We start from the raw sequence: 16398 nt of genomic DNA, 5'->3' as shown, positions 1-16398 counted from the left end.
GGCTAAACCTGATCAAAGTAAGATTTCACTTCCAGTTCCCTTTCTACCCTTGCTGACCCGTCCCCTCCACCTGTGAGCTATAGCCTCCAGAGACCCTGTAGTGTATCCAGAGTTCCTTATTAGAGCTGGTCTCAGAGTATGAATCCGGCACAGCTACCCTGTCCGCTGGAGGGCTGTGTGTACAGTACTCTAAACCCTGCTCTTGCTAGACGGTTATTTTTCAATACAAGTTAATGAGAAATGAACAAACAGCAGTGGCTTATATTTTCAAAGCATTTGCTCTAGACTCTACACGCTTTGCAAATGTGAATTGCTTTTGATGACTGTTTGGCATTTAAGGTTTTGCCAAATCGTACACAAAATACTGTTCATTGGGTAATGGGACACATTGCTTGGTCAATGCAGAATGTGATGATGATGGGGTCTCTGAAAGGATTGCGTAGGATTAGGATGAGCAGGAGGCACCAGCATGGCTCAGCATTTGTAACCGAGTTGCTCTGGTTGTTCAGTTTGAGTGCATTTATTGATGTTTGAAAGAAGAGGCTGGGATTGTAACAAAGCGAAAGTTTTCATATGTTCATATGTTTTCCACTGAAACAAAGTGAGAACACCAGCATTGTTTGAGTGTGCAGTCTGCGCTCTGCAGTGCACAGTGGAATTCTGGGTTTTCTTACAGTATTCTGGCCATGGTAAACTCTCCTGTCCTGTTCCTATCTGTTCTGATCTAAGAAGATGATGTTAGATTGTGTAATTCTGTAAGGTATACGAAACCTCTTTTTCAAGGCGTGCGGTGGCAGACAGCGGGATACAGCTGTGGGTGCTAATTGCTTACCGTGCTAATTGTTTTTACTGTTCGAAATCGGATTCGGGGTTAGTTGTGCTCCACACACACAATCAGACAAACATCTCTTTACAATTTCAAAAGGAAATCCTGTTTCATGTTTAGGCGGACGTGTGTGTGTGTGTGTGTGTGTGTGTTTGTATGCATGTGCTTGGGGTGCAGACGAGAACCAGTGACCTGTCTATGCAAAAGGTCATAAGATAATACTAACTTCAAGAAATGAAAATGCTGCCACCTTGTGGGGTCAAAGAAGCACTACGCTAACAACTTCATTTTCTGAAAGGGGTGAATGAATCTGATACTGTGTTTATTTTTATGCAGTTATTCAAATGCCAAGTGATATTCTTGGACAAATCGCAACACCTTTCGCAGTGATTTTGAATGGTTCTGACTTCTATTGCTTTAATATTGAGGTTTTTTTTTTAGTTATCTCTGTTGCACACTGTAAAAGGAATGTTTTGCCATCTGCCTTTGTTTCCTAGTTCTCTAGCAATCCAGTGACAATGTGACCTTTCCACTCTGTTGGCTTCACATACTTTGTGGCATAGAATAGACACAGGTGAAATTAAAACAAATAAAAAAGAATGAAATCTGTATACTGGAGAGACAGAATACAAAACTATTCCGAATGTCATGAAAATGTAAGACAGGGGTTTGAAAAGTGAGACCTGGCTACCAGCATCCATGAAGTGTAGGTGTGCAAGACCTATTTCTTCCCTGATCAGCACTGGGCTCTTCTGAAACTCTAGCTGACAGGGCAGGCAGGTTCACGAACACCAGCTGCTCCAGCTGTCAGCACCCGCGCAGCCATCTCGGCATTCGATTGCTGCTCTGTTTGTTTATTATGACCTGGGTCTGTCAGTCAACGGACAGGCAGCGAAATCAGCAACACAAAAGTAACAAAAATACAGTTTGACAGCTGTACCGGAATAACCACAGCTAACGGAGAGAGTGTGCGCTTTGACAAAGGCTTTGACAAAAAAAAAAAGCCTTAAAGGGTTAAACTATTTATCAATAGCAATGTTCTATACATAGCATAGGTACCTGAATTATTCGAGTCAAGAGGTAATTCACATCAGCATATTGATCTGTGTGTGTGTGCGAGAGCCTGTTAGTAAAATTAATCAGTTGTGCTAATTCTGTGAAATTTGAGGTGCAGGTTAATAAAGAAACTCTTCACAGGCCTGACAATCAGGGCAAGCAGGGTGCACTCCACACAGTTACTCAAGGTTACTCAAGATTTGATTGAATAACCTCTGGATGTTATTTTTCCCCTGAAATGAATTCTTGTGCTTTCAGTTTAACTCACTGCCGTCTCTCTCTTTTTTTTATTTACAGAAAAGCCAGAGCTGGTACAATGTAAGTCACTCTTTTTTTCTTTATATATTTGATTTCTATGTATCTGTGTTTTGTAATGTAAAATGCACCGTCCTGTTTTGTATAAGGACTTTATCACCTGTAGGTCTGTCTCCACTTAAAAACAGTCCTGGTTTGGTTTAACCTATTATAACCGCTGGGTTTGCAAAACTGTGCAGTTGTATCACGGAGACCTGTTTGAACAGAAGTTGGTTTTAATAATTCTGTCAAGACCTGTCAATCCGTGTGTTGATATTGGGCGTAGAGATGCTTCTATATCAGAGGCTGGCTGACCCCCAGCTTAACATCTAGTAATTGAAGGAGAGCAGCAGGTGCTGTAAACAAGCATGGTGGTACGTTTTAAACGGGGCAAACAATATTGCAGAAGACTGTGGATTAAAAGGCTGTGAAATCGGGACGTTGGTTTGGCAACAGGAGAAAGTGCTGAGGATCACAGCACAGCTCTGCTTGATGGTGGAATGCACTGGGCTGTAGCTTTCCCAGCCTGCGAGCCGCAGCTTCTCTGGGTCAGAGTGCTGTGTGTGGCATCGCTGTGTTCAAAGTGCTGAGGATCACAGCTCAGCTCTGCTTGATGGTGGAATGCACTGGGCTGTAGCTTGCCCAGCCTACGAGCTGCAGCTTCTCTGGGTCAGAGTGCTGTGTGTGGCATCGCTGTGTTCAGACAAAGGGTTTGTGTGAATGCACAGTCCCGTGAAAAAGCTGCAAATAACCCACTCCTGAAACCTGCCTGTCTTGAGAATCGGAGAATAGCAGACATTCCATATTTACAAGCGTTATCAGGAATGAAAAAAAAAAGTGATCCTAAACTAATTTTGAGTAGTGCATTTTTTTAGCCTCCCTTTGGCGTAGTTGAGCAACAGATACATTTTTTTTTTTCCTTTTTACAACAAAAAAGATCTATCAGTGACAGCTGTCCAGATAGCTGTAACTGATTTAGATCTTTCTGTTGTAAAAAGCAAACAAAAAAGTCCTTTTTTATGTGTGAAGTTACTGTGACTGGTTTGCTTGGATTTCCTTCTATATTCACTGTAAGTGTCCAAATGAGGAAGAGTCCAGAAGAGAATGGTAGGTTAAAATGTAGGAGCTTAGAGTTCACGACCAAACTGTAAAAAACAAACTAAACACATAATACAACTTGTTGACCACGAGAGGGCAGTGTAATACTTTTTTATACCCACTGAAATCTTCAATGGCAAATATGTGATTATGCTCAGGTGTTAAAGCTTTGCAGGTTTTGGTTTGGTTCTGTTTAGTGAACAGTCCAGGGGGTAGGTTTCCTTAGCTTTTGCCCCAGGGTAAACTGCATTATTCTTTCAAATGACTCCAGAGCTTAAGAACTCCGCGGGGCTGAGATAGGAAGACCTACAGACTTTCAGAACTCCTGCATGCCTGTCCATCTCTGCCTTTTGGTTGCCTGTCCTGTTAAGACTATTACAACAACTACTAACCTCTTAGATAATGCTGAACCCTCCTGCTGTCCCATTTCTCTTCAATGTGTTTCCTGTGATCGTGTCAGTCTCTTGTCTATCTTATATTCTTTTTCCTTTTTTTCTGTCTTCCTTCTCTCTGTCTTCTCAGCATGAAAGACAACACATCATGAGAGTAAGCATGATTTGTATTTCTAGCTTCCTTTTCTATCCTGTGCTGACTGGCCAGTTTAATGTGTGTGCTGTCCTCTGTGTGTGTGTGTGTGCGCATGTTCCAGCTTCTGTAATGCAGTAGTTTAGTAGGAATGGTGCATTTATCAATGCAAACATATGGTAAACAATTTAACGCACTGGTGCATTGATCAATATAAATAACAAGACACATGTAGTTGACTTGATATGCTTAGCTTGAGTGTCCTGGTGCAAATGTGGCACCTTTTTAATTTTGTAAATTCTGTATAAAAAGGTGTTTGCTTGTTGCTATAAACAGGACTAGTAAGGAAAGAACTTCAGTCTACTCGGGATCTATGAAATCCACCCTTAAACTGGTCTCTACTTGTTTACAGATTGTTTACCAATGGTTTGTGTTGCCTGATCATGCATGTGTGCAAAAAAATACAAAAAAAAAAACCAGTACATAATAAATAAAATGTATTTTCTTAAAATTGTGGTGCAGACTTTGCATTAAAAGCATAAGCTCATGAAATATGACCCCTTGAGCTCTGCTCTACAGTGCTGTTCGTGTTGTTCTGGACAAACCCAGCCAATGCAATGAGAAGCCACAATGACCATGGGAGATAGGTCCCCTAAGCAGCCCCCAGGAACAGCTTGAACAGATGCATTTATTCCGGTTTATGGAAGGGTCGATATATTAAAAAGAAGAGATCATGCAACTATTAAAGTTGGGGTGGGGAATCTCATTGTTATTCACCTGATCTGTAAATATTTTTTTTTTGTTCTGAATTGCATCTAATTCATAATGTTTATTTTATTAAATCTCCTAATAATCAACAAAACGTTTTCTTGTCTATATTTGACACTAAACTAAATAAAGTGCTAAGCATCGTGTGCGCTGCTTCTGTATCAATAACTAATAAACAATGCAGCACTGTCCAGAGTTCCCAAACGATTATCATTCAAATCCAGAAATGCGTGACACTGGCAGCGCAACCCATGATGTACATTAGCCCTCCAGAGTAACAGAGTGCCTGATAACACAGCACGCAAACAGAAGAGCCATTGTCTGTCCATGTCGACAGAGTTTACCTCTCACAGCTACTTCTACACAAACCATTTGTTAAATAGTTTGAATTTTCTTGTCTGAAATGACCATGAATCTGTTCAGCACATGACCCGGGCCCAACAGGAACCTGCCTATGTTTTAGTCTTACTTTCAGCCGCGTCAACACGAAAATACACCCCCTTCCAAAATCCGTTCCTGATTTTCTATACAGGATCGGACAAAAAATGTGATGCATCATGTAGGACACAAGTGGAGTGGTATCCCTGACGCATGTTCTGGTGCATATAAAATCTGCATCTCCCTGTTTCAGTACAGCAGACCTGGCAGAATTTTATTGATAGCAGGAGCTCGGTTTGCAGGTGCTTCCATATCCGAAGGTGCGGTCGCTAACACTGTCTAAGTCAAAAGTTTAGGGATCTGGCAGCCGGTTTAGTTTGCTTCCGGTAAATGATTGAACACACTGCGTTAAATTTGTCTTCGACGAAAAAGATCAGAAATTTCATGTGCCTGTTGTTGTTTTTACATTTTATTTATGTTTTTCATTTGGTTTGATAATTCGCTGATAGGGAAAATAGAATGTCTTTAAAAGGTGGACATAAAAAAAACCTGAAATATTCTACATTTTAGCATTTACTGTTTTTCAGCTAAGCACTTAAATATTCAAGAACATTTGTTGTATTACAACTCTACAGAAAATTATCACTTTACAATGTGACAAGGACAGTGTTCTGCTAATCACGAAATATCTTGAAATACCTATTTTTAGACTGTGAAATGAGCTATTTTTTTTAAAAATCCAGCCGTAGCCATACCATGTCTTCCGTTGGTGTATAACCCAGCTAGAGGGGACAGTGGTGTGCGAGTGTGTGTTTAGAAATCCTTTGCTCAAGGGGCTTGTTTCTCAGACACGCATGGAAGTGTTTATATAAGTATCTCAAGCAGGGAGGTAGTCGGAAGCACAGCTGCCACAGGGCCCGGGGTGAGCCTGTGTGTTTGTACAGGGCGGTGATGAGCTGCCATGGCAATGACAACTGGCTGATTTGCAACCCAACCGTCCAGTAACGCCTGAGCTTGCATGAGCCCCACCACACCCTGGCCCCGCTTGGCTACAGCAAGCTGCAAGTCGTAGTTTCTGGGTTTTGTTTTGGCTGCTGGGTGTTCCTCGATGAGTGGATCTTGGTTTATTGCAGGCCCAAGGCACAGTGACAGGAACCCAATAGTTTTCTTTGGGATTGGTTTCCAGGGAAAGAGTGTTGCTCTTGGCTTTACTCCAAGGGGACAAAAGTTCACTTCACAAAATAACCGTCTCAGTTGGCAGTGGCTGATTGTGGAACAAAGTGCAAACAGACGAGAACTCATTGCTCGAGGAATGGAATAAAGGATTTATAGCTTTCTGCACACAGACTCTCAAATATATTATTATAAAACGCATCCTTGCACCCTGTGACCAGCATACTAAAACACATGTATGCAGTATTTACTGAACAACTGCAAATATCTGCAAATAAAATCAAGGGCCCAAATTTTAAATCAATGCTTGTTTTGCATTTGCATCCTATTAATGAGTATCTGGCAGTATCTAAAACAAATATGTGACCACACCATTTCCATCGCAAAACAGAGCTTTAGAAAGGTATTAAGGACCCTCCCTTCGCTACACCGAAACTCGCTAGGTTAAATTCCTCCGCGCACAGTAAGACAATGTAAGCACTGTCCTGTCTGAAGAGTTTCTCTGATTTAATGACAGACATACTGTAGATTAACAAACAGTTTGCCTTTCCTCCCTGGCATAAAACACACAGGGCTAAATTCTCAAAGCTATTTACTTTAAACGCGGCATCAGCACATTTCTCTTCAGAAAGGATAAACCCACCCAATAGAGTTAACAACCCAGATCTAAATGACTAGGCCTTTTAACTTAGGAACTTGCAAGTAGTCTTAAGTTTGTTTCTTATTCGTTTTAGAACTGTAATGGTGTTTTGGGGGTTTTTTAAGATAAGTGACACGAATGGCGAGTTGGTGTTTCTAGTCTACAGTGCAGTGGATTTTGCTGACAAGATATCTGACTCCGAGCAGCTCAGAAATGCTTCCAGCATGTCTTCAGGGTCCACTTAGTCCAGTTGCTGAGTCCAACATGTTTTATAGGCAGGAGGCTGTGTGGTCCAGTGGTTAAAGAAAAGGGCTTGTAACCAGGATGTCCCCGTTTCAAATCCCACCTCAGCCATTGACTCATTGTATGACCCTGAGCAAGTCACTTAACCTACTTGTGCTCCGTCTTTCGGGTGAGACTTAATTGTAAGTGACTCTGCAGCTGATGCATAGTTCACACACCCTAGTCTCTGTAAGTCGCCTTGGATAAAGGCGTCTGCTAAATAAACAAATAATAAAATGATAATAATAATATTGCAAATTAATGCATAACCTGGGTGGCACCATGACAAATCCCTTGCGTAGTGCGCTGGGAAATCCCTTCCCCTTTAGGCATTCTTGTTTACAGTCATTTAAATTAGATTTGTACTTTGCGTCAATTCTCCTCTGCATGTGCTGTGTTGCTTGCTTGCAGTGGCTGCTGTGTTTGCCGGCTGCAGCCCTTGCAACTTGATTTTAGCTGCTGCTGTCTGTATTGAACCCCCAGGAGGCTGTGTGGTCCAATGGTTAAAGAAAAGGGCTTGTAACCTGGAGGTCCCCGGTTCAAATCCCACCTCAGCCACTGACTCATTGTATGACCCTGAGCAAGTCACTTAACCTCCTTGTGCTCCGTCTTTCGGGTGAGACGTAGTTGTAAGTGACTCTGCAGCTGATGTATAGTTCACACACCCCAGTCTGCTAAATAAACTGAAACTGGTCACTGTTAATTAATTGGTGGTATTCTACATTGTCGTGAAGCAGATTGAGTTGCGAGTGTTTGGTAAGGAAACCCTAGGAAACTTTTGTACTATAAAGCACACCTTTATTGTGTTCTGCAGTACTGTGTACAGTACAAGGTGTGGAATGTCCTGTATAGTATCCTATGGTGTTTTAGCTGGGAAGGTACGTGCTATACAGTGTGGATTGTACAGAATACCCTGGCAGTCGTGTGGGGGGTTCTGTATTACAAATGAGGACCCGTGTCAGAGCCCTCAGCATAGCCTGTAACTGTACGGACTGCAGGGGCTTCTCTGCTGCTGTTTACTAGAGTAGTTGAAACCCTTCCTGGAATCAGAGCTGAAGTGTAAAGGATGTGAGCTTCTCTGAGACCTGTGAATCACATCTTTGGCAGCCCGCTAGTTGTTTTTCCTTCTCTGGCATGTGTAGAACCCGCCCCCACCCCCATCAAATAGAGTGGCCCCAGAGTTCATTCACCCCGCAGACTAGCTAAGGGTGGAGAGTGGGAGTTTTCGAGGGAGGGCCGGACTCGTTTGCCATTGGGAAAGGCTGATTCCATTGAGCTTGAGACATAAAGAAAGAGCTGTACTGTGTGATGATGATGGGAAGGGCTAAGAATCTCACAAACGCCTTTTAGATAACCCATTTCAAAAGTTCATTACATTGAGCTTCTCTTCCTGAATAAGTTAATAAAATATGTAAGCTTATGGAATTGTATGAAATGATTCTTAATTAAGGTAGCTGGACAAAACAAAAACATATCTTTTGTGCTTTATGTATATCTTTATATCAAATTCACAACCTCAATCCAGCAGTTAATTTTATTGTTTCATATTAATTCAAGACAAATAAGAAGGCTCCATTAGTTTTTTAACTTGAATTCTACGAATAGAAAAATACAAGCAAATTACCCAAACAATTAAGTTTTTCCTACAACTTCGTAACCTGTTTTGGAAAAAGTACTGCACTACTGCTCAGCTGAAAGAGGGTCTCTCTTCAGTCTTCATAACTCTCACTGTTGATTCTCTCTGCCAACAGCTCCCCCGCTTCCACACATTCACAGTGAAAAATCCTATACATCTGCTTCTCATTTGAAAACCCTCCAGCCCTGCCCTGATTGGACAAGGAGGATGTTTTTAAGGAAAACAGACCCCCCTCCCGCCATGCCTGAAAACAAACCCCTCCCACTTTGCTGGCTCAACGCCTTAGGAGTTGTTTTGTAAGAAAGTGTTAGGAGCAGAGGCTGCAGTGCAGTCAGGTTTTCGTTTGTTCTCATTGCTCTGTAGTGTAATTGATGGCACCTTCAGGTCATTCCTCTTTTGGGCACCAGGTGCTTCCAGTCTTGTCTATTTGCTTCAGAGTTAAAGACGGCTCTCGCTGGCACTTCCCAGTGTTGAGTGATGGAGACCTGACGACTACAGTCTTCTACCACTAGTCTTGTGGTTTCATAGGTTTCACCATGTGGATTAAGTCACCTTTTCGATATATGTGTAATTTTGTTTTTTTAATAATTGGTTTTATCATCATCCAGAGGATTTTTCTGTCTGAAACTAAAACAGTTTGGTCCTTTTGGACTAATCTGTTGGACTGCTTGGAAATTTAGAAGAGCAGGATTCTGTGCAAACCTGGTGTGGATTACTATAAAATTCCACATGTTTCTTCCGTGTTGTTGGCAATAATTTATAGACAAAAACTGCTTGTTCCTTTGCATGCAAAGAACCTTTGCTTTACTTATCTACATCATTTGAGGAAGGAGCAGATATTCCCTGATTCATCATACTGTTCTTCCAGAGGAACCACACTTTTTTAAACTTTTGAGAAGCAGTTTACTTTAAGAACAGAACCCCTAAACTGTTCCGAGTTTGTAAATCAATGCTGATATGCTGGGGTGCCTGCCTCTATTAAAGGAGAAAACAGTGGCTTGAATGAAAGAGGAAAGGGGTGGGTAGGTGTCTGCTTCAACTCTTAAGTGCTGTGTCACTGTTCTAGGCTGGGAGAGACTTTGCTGCTGAATAAAACCCATCACGTTCAGTCCGGCTCCAGCATTGCAGCCTGGTTGCCTTTGTCCTTGGCACGCTGACGTGCGTGGTGGGCACTGGGGAATGGATCAGCTCTCCACTCCCACATTACTGGCATAACTGGAGCAGTTCCAGAGCAGCACCTGACAGCTGGACCCCGACACAACAGTTTCCAGAAAGGAGCACCAGTCTTTTCTTTAACCTTGCGACCTGATCCCTCCTTTTCCCTGGATGTGAAATAGTGTCCTAGAGCGTTCCGTTTTTAAACACGTTCCTGACAGCTTTACTGCTGCGTCGTGATTATTTTATTTGTTATTTTTAAGCGTATTGATTTATTTAGCTGACATCCGTTACACATATGGCTTCCAAGGGCGATGTGTGTGTGTTTTTCTTCTCTGAAACTTTCTGTTAAGCGTCGTATTTAAAACAAAACCCATCACTGGCAGCTACAAGCTTCGGGCTCAGCTTTACAAGCGCTTCGTGCTTTATACATATCTGTGTACAACTGAGAGTTCTGGCAGCTTTAAATTTAAGCAGAGGACGTATTGTTATGACTTTAATTTCCAGCTGGTTGCAATCTTTCTTCTCTGTTCACTCTTCAGACCGAGTAGCAGCCAAGCCTATTGCTAGCAAGCACAGGAAACATCTGGGGAAAAAAACTCTAGCAAAGGGTCACGGTTACTATAGGGCATTCATTTAAAGCATGTGCTCAAAGTCTGCAGGGTCCACAGGCTGGGCAGTAATAAAAGCGTGAAAAGTCTGGATGAGTCTTTGGTGCTGCAAAGCCTTTACCTCTCAACTGTATTCGGAAGCGGCAGGCGTTTCCTATGTTTGCAGAGATAGGCGGAGATGTGCACGGTGATACAAGTCAATAATTAACCGCATCGGTGACTAAAGGGATTTAATAAGGGCAGCAAAGAAACAGAAGTTGATTTGGGGAATCCGAGGACTGGATCAGAGACTGCCAGGATCATTTTGAAAGAATAAAGCAGTGAATCCAGTGCTGGAATCGCAGAGGGCTTATCTCTCCAGCATGGAGGCTACGAGCGACTCTGTTTTGGACTGGGATCATATGACTGATTTGGAGGACGCCCAAGTGCTGTGGTACCTGCAGAGACTACAGGGTGCTACTCTGGAGGAGGAGGAGGAGGAGGAGGATGAGGCGGTGTGGGAAGACCTGGATTCAGAAGACATTCCAGCAGTAAGTGTGTCTCCTTGCCTTGCCAGGGCTACCTCCACTCTCCCCAACTCCAATGGCTTGGGTTTGTCGGGTCTTGTTGCATGGGCTCAATACACAAGCTTTCTGGTTTATCCAGTGGCTAACAGATGCAGATGTCATTTTGTCTAACTTTTAGAAGCTTTTACATGGCTTGGCTCTAGCTTACACTATACCACCTGTTCCACTCTTTTCCAAACCTGAGGTCCTCTGCTTCTGTAATTTTTAACCTTTCAAGTCGCAGTCAGTGGGCTTAAAGCCTTTACCGATGCTACTAGTAGAGTGCGGGTACTCCAGCTGTGGAACTCCTGGTGTTGGCCAGGGCTTACATGCAGAGGATTGTCATGAAAGGCATTAAAGAACATTGCATTAACCCCTGTGTCCTGCCACACTGTTTTGCCCAGGATTATCTGAGGCTGCAGTAGCTGGAACAGTGGGTTATGCACGTCACCCATGGAGGGCAGCAATGGGGATTAAACCCTGGTTATATGTTACGTTGTGAATATTTTGTTGTGGGTGTAGAACATGAGAATGCAGGTTGCAAGGTGGCTGAGAAATCTCTCGACAAAAAAAAAACTGAAAACATGCTGCCCATAGGATAGAGCTGGAAAGGGCATTTTGAGGGGTTGATGTCCTTGTGAAACACTTTAATGTGGCAGCGGTGAGGATGTGTAAGAAAGCGCCTCTGCAGCACTGAACGTGGGAGCACCTGGCGAGACCATGACTTCTACTGTACACAGGAATATATTTCTGAGCGGTTATCTTAAAAGCACTGCTTCATCTGTCTTTAGTCAGACTAAAAATGCTGCCAAGCTGTGTGTCTGTTATAAATAGTGAAAGAATTATTATGGAAGGTCTGGCTTCCTTTTTTAAAAGCGCTGTTTTTATGTGGTGTTGAGTTTAACTATATGTAAAGCATATCCTTATATCAACAGATTTATTATATAGAATATTCTGTCAAACAAATAAACCATTAAAAAATACACATTTGCATGCTCAATTAGAGGGATGATAATATTAATAATTGTTCTTGGTTATTTACATTACTACATTAATTCAGGTTTACAAACTCCAAGGCATTGTTATTTAAGTCTGCCTCTGTTTTAGATGATCAAAATAGATAAATTGCCCTGATGGTGAATTTTTGCTTGACCAGATACCCCTCTGCTCATTGTACATGCATATGCTTTTCAGTTGGAGAGGCTTAATTAAATCAAGATGTTGCTGCTGTAGCAATTAACCCTTCATTGTAATGCCTCTAGTGGTTAGTTAGTTATTGCAGTTAGCTCTGGGAGCCTGTGTTCAGGAGGATTCCCCAGCACTGTGTTTGCTCAGTGGTGTATGCAAACAGTGATAGCCTTGCTGTGCCTGGTACCACTTTACCACACCACCTGCTTACGCTCTTCAGACTGACAGCCTGGAATGGAAAGATCTGTCCTCCTGGAAAGGGATTGACAGGGTGCTGTACTGAGCTAGGACTGTTCACAGGTTAACCCGTCCCTTTGGAATCCAACGCTCAGAGTTCCAAACCAATCCTGTAGCTGCATCTGATTATGACATCATGCCAAAGGCCCAGTATTCACAAAGCATAAGCCAGCCATTAAACAGAGTAGGGCTGCAGTGCAAGATAATGCTTTGTGAATACTGCAGACCTGGATGCTAGCAGGGTGCGTGGTCTGGTAAAGTGGCCCAGAAAGTTACAAAAAATATATTGACGTCGTTTCCGATGTTTTTCAGGTTTTGAGTCCAACGTATAAACAGCGCAATGAAGACTTCAGGAAGTTATTTAAACAGCTGCCGGACACAGAGCGACTCATAGTGGGTGAGGAACTCAGTACAGATAATCTGTTAATAAATCTGTAGCACGTCCCTCCATTGAACAGTCGCTATTGATAAGTGATAGTATACCTTCTTTACACATGCATCTTCGCTTTGCAACCTGGATATTACAACACACACAAGAGTATGGACACGTGTCTGTATGGATGTACGGTACACTGCTTTCCTATATGCGTTGGGTCAGCAGAAACCCTGTACTGCACATGGCTCTATACTATACTCTGCTTTCTTATATGCACTGAGACTGTAGAAACCATACACTGCACATGGATCTATACTGTGTAAACTACAGTAAAGAGTTTAATAACTAAACTCAATCTAACAGGTGGTTGTAACAACCCAATGTTAATTCCTTTATGTTCAAATATATCTCATTTGGCGCCACTTATTTGAATACAATATTCCAATGCGTTGTACCAGGTTAAAGAAGTCAGATCCTCTGGGTGGGTGTGCAGGCTGCTGTTCAGCTCAGTGCAGTGCAGATTGTCAGTAATGACCCTTCCTCTTTGCTGGCAGATTACTCCTGCGCCCTGCAAAAAGACATTCTCCTTCAGGGCCGGCTCTACCTCTCCGAAAACTGGATCTGTTTCTATAGCAACATCTTCAGATGGGAAACTCTGGTATGGACTTTGCTTTCTGCACTTCTCTCTTGCTTCCTGATCTAAGGGTTTTTGCTTTTTAAAGCTGTGGTTCTCAGGCACCCCGTCCTCAGAGAAATAAACAGCACAAACATGTGAGATACAGGCTTCTAATGGCATGACACATGCATTACACATTACGCATTCAGCACAGCACTGGGTTTAACACTGCTTCACAAGACCTGAATCAACAGCAGGCAAGGATGATTGTGCAGGTCTATTGCAGCGCTGTGGTCAGGAAGCTCCATAATATAGAATTGTGTTCAAGCACAAAGTAAAAGCAGAAGCATGTTTTGTTTCAGAAGGAGCAGCTCAGCATTAATCCAGGCCTCTCATGAGAAAGCAGCTCAATAAGAGCTATGTCACCACCATCTATGTTTTAGGGGAGAAAATCATTACTGTCTGTCTAATAGTGTATTCAGAATCGTTTTTACTCATGCAATAATGCACAAATATTTGACAGCTGTGTTTTTAGAAGCCTGAAGCCCTTCCCTTTGTGATAAGTAATCTTAACTTTGTGCATTATCGAGGCAGTTGATGTTTCCAGAACTGTGGTTAAAAACACTGGATACAGCATTATCTTGCTAATGCATTATTAATGCAATAGTGTGTTTACATGAACTTCCGAGTTCCGTTGAGAAGGGCTGCTCAAAGTAGCTTTCCCATGCATCAACGTATTTTTATTCCATTATAAATAATTTAAGATACAGTGTTTGTTTTATTTGGCTTTTTGATGTTTTAGGGAAAAAAATGCACTAAGCCTGCCACGCATTTGTCTAAGAATACTGGTTTACAGAAGGAATTAACAAAGAAACATGTTGTAAACAAAGTTCTAAACTTCACATGTATTATAGTTTCTGCTTTCCATGTTTATGGTAAAGTATAGTACTGTATTCCAGTATTATTTCAAGAGGTGCTGACCATTTTAAAGACTACAAACCAATTACAACCTGTATGGAGGCTGTACTTCAAAGAGAAATGTACGGCAGGCATTGAGAAGTTACTTTTCCAGGGGCATCTGTTCTAAAGGTAATCTGCAGAGGCAATATACTTTTTGCAACTGATTAAGTTCCACTGTATTTGCAATCTGCAAATTACCTCTAAAACAACTTCATTTTGTTTTCTTATGGCAAAACACTAGTGTCTATAATTTGATATTTAATGAAACTGTGTTACAGAACATAGGCTGCTAAGAGACACTGCTTTAAAGCAATTGGGTTATAACACAAAATGTCACAGTTGCAAAAAAATCAGCCAAAAATAACTGCAACCTCCTTTCCTTCCTGCGGAATTAGCCCGGAGAATGAGATTCAAAAGTTTGAATTATTTTGGAATCTGTCTTCCTAAATCGTTTCTCTGTTCCGTTACACCTGCACAGGGTGCCTCTGCTTTGATGCAGTGTTTTTGTTTAGTTTTTCATTAAATTAAATGTTGTTCTAAAGTTTCTTACATTTGAAGCCTCCCAAGTTGTTTTTATACTAGTCCACACTTGACGCTTGGTTCTGCAGGATTTGAGCTGCCTTCAAAAGATAATAAAAGACATTTATGAAGAACAGCCTCCCTTTTAATGATGATTTAGTCTGGCCTTCTCTTCTCTGATCTCTCCCTCTCTTCCTCTCTCCTCCTCTCCCTCTCTCCCAGCTGACTGTACGCCTGAAGGATATCTGCTACATGACAAAAGAGAAAACCGCTCGCCTCATTCCCAATGCTATTCAAGTTTGCACTGACACTGAAAAGGTAAAGCCGTTGCTATTCAAATAAGGGTTTGCGACCAGAACGAGGCATAAATATCACCTGTAAGTAACGCTGCTTTAAATTCTGTTATCACAAAGTAAAAGTAACACTTGCACACCTGTTTTATTTATTTATTGACATGGTGTTCTTGCCTCTCGCTGTGTGCTCTTGTGAAGCCTCTGTCTTCCTCCACTTGTACTAATCAGTCAGTGTTTGTACTCCGCAGCACTTTTTTACCTCATTTGGAGCCCGGGACCGAACCTACATGATGATGTTCAGACTGTGGCAGAACGCACTTCTTGATAAGGTACCTGTTCATTTAGCCCACGTTAATCCGATCGGAACCCCAGTTACATCCTCACCCCCCCAGTCCTGCACACACACAGGTGTGCTGTTCCTTTGATGAATCGGCACTGCGTTTCTGTTTGTGGTGTTTTTACTGTGTCTTGTTTTGTACAGTAACCCGAGTAACAGGAAATGATGTCGTTGAAAGCCCTCACCTGCACATTAATATGACACCCCCTGATCGTTTGGCCGCATTTGGCTTGCCAGTTTGTTTATATTAGCAAACATTAAAAACAAAAGCATAAGGCAGGAATATATTGGTGCAGTTGAATCTCAGTGTTTTTTTGTAATTTAATTATAAACATTTTCTTTTTTTTTTTTTTTTAATAATGAACATCTTATAATACAAACATATTCTCAAACATATAACTTTAACATGCATACATGTATAAATCTAAAAACCACAACCCATGGACTGGTTATTTTTAAACAGCATAAACTCCCTGCTGTAAGATTTCTACCCACTTTTCCAAGCACTGCACATTTCTCCATGGAGAGGTTAACCCGTCCCTCTCTCTCTCTGCCCCTGCCCAGCCGCTGTGCCCCAAGGAGCTATGGCACTTCGTACACCAGTGCTACGGGAACGAGCTGGGCCTGACGAGCGACGATGAAGACTACGTGCCCCCCGACGATGACTTCAACACCATGGGGTGAGTGCTGACCACCTGTACGCACACCCTCCCCTAACCTGCTGTGTCCTGTCTCTGACCTCGCGAGTCCCTCTTCAGTGTACATCCTGTCATATTATTAGCTTGTTCCTTATATTTGGAGGGTCATTGCAGCTCAAGGGGACCAGACCATGGGGAGGAGTTTCGTCCATCTCTACATCAACCGTGTGTGATTTGAGAACATGAT

General features: G+C 42.2%; 1 protein-coding gene across 1 annotated transcript in view; it reads left to right on the top strand.

Moving 5' to 3' along the window:
* LOC117397177 (protein Aster-B-like) overlaps window positions 1-16398 on the top strand; it is a 96805-nt gene that overhangs the window by 66880 nt on the left and 13527 nt on the right. Inside the window, 6 exon segments of the mRNA XM_059009742.1 lie at window positions 2180-2200; window positions 12725-12809; window positions 13343-13446; window positions 15106-15201; window positions 15425-15505; window positions 16078-16193. Of these exon segments, the coding sequence (XP_058865725.1) occupies window positions 2180-2200; window positions 12725-12809; window positions 13343-13446; window positions 15106-15201; window positions 15425-15505; window positions 16078-16193 (503 nt within the window).

The sequence above is a fragment of the Acipenser ruthenus genome, chromosome 39 (genome assembly GCF_902713425.1).
Source record: "Acipenser ruthenus chromosome 39, fAciRut3.2 maternal haplotype, whole genome shotgun sequence".
NCBI classification, from domain to species: domain Eukaryota; kingdom Metazoa; phylum Chordata; class Actinopteri; order Acipenseriformes; family Acipenseridae; genus Acipenser; species Acipenser ruthenus.
Note: the sequence above shows the minus strand (reverse complement) of the source record. Positions and strands in the feature narration are given on the sequence as shown.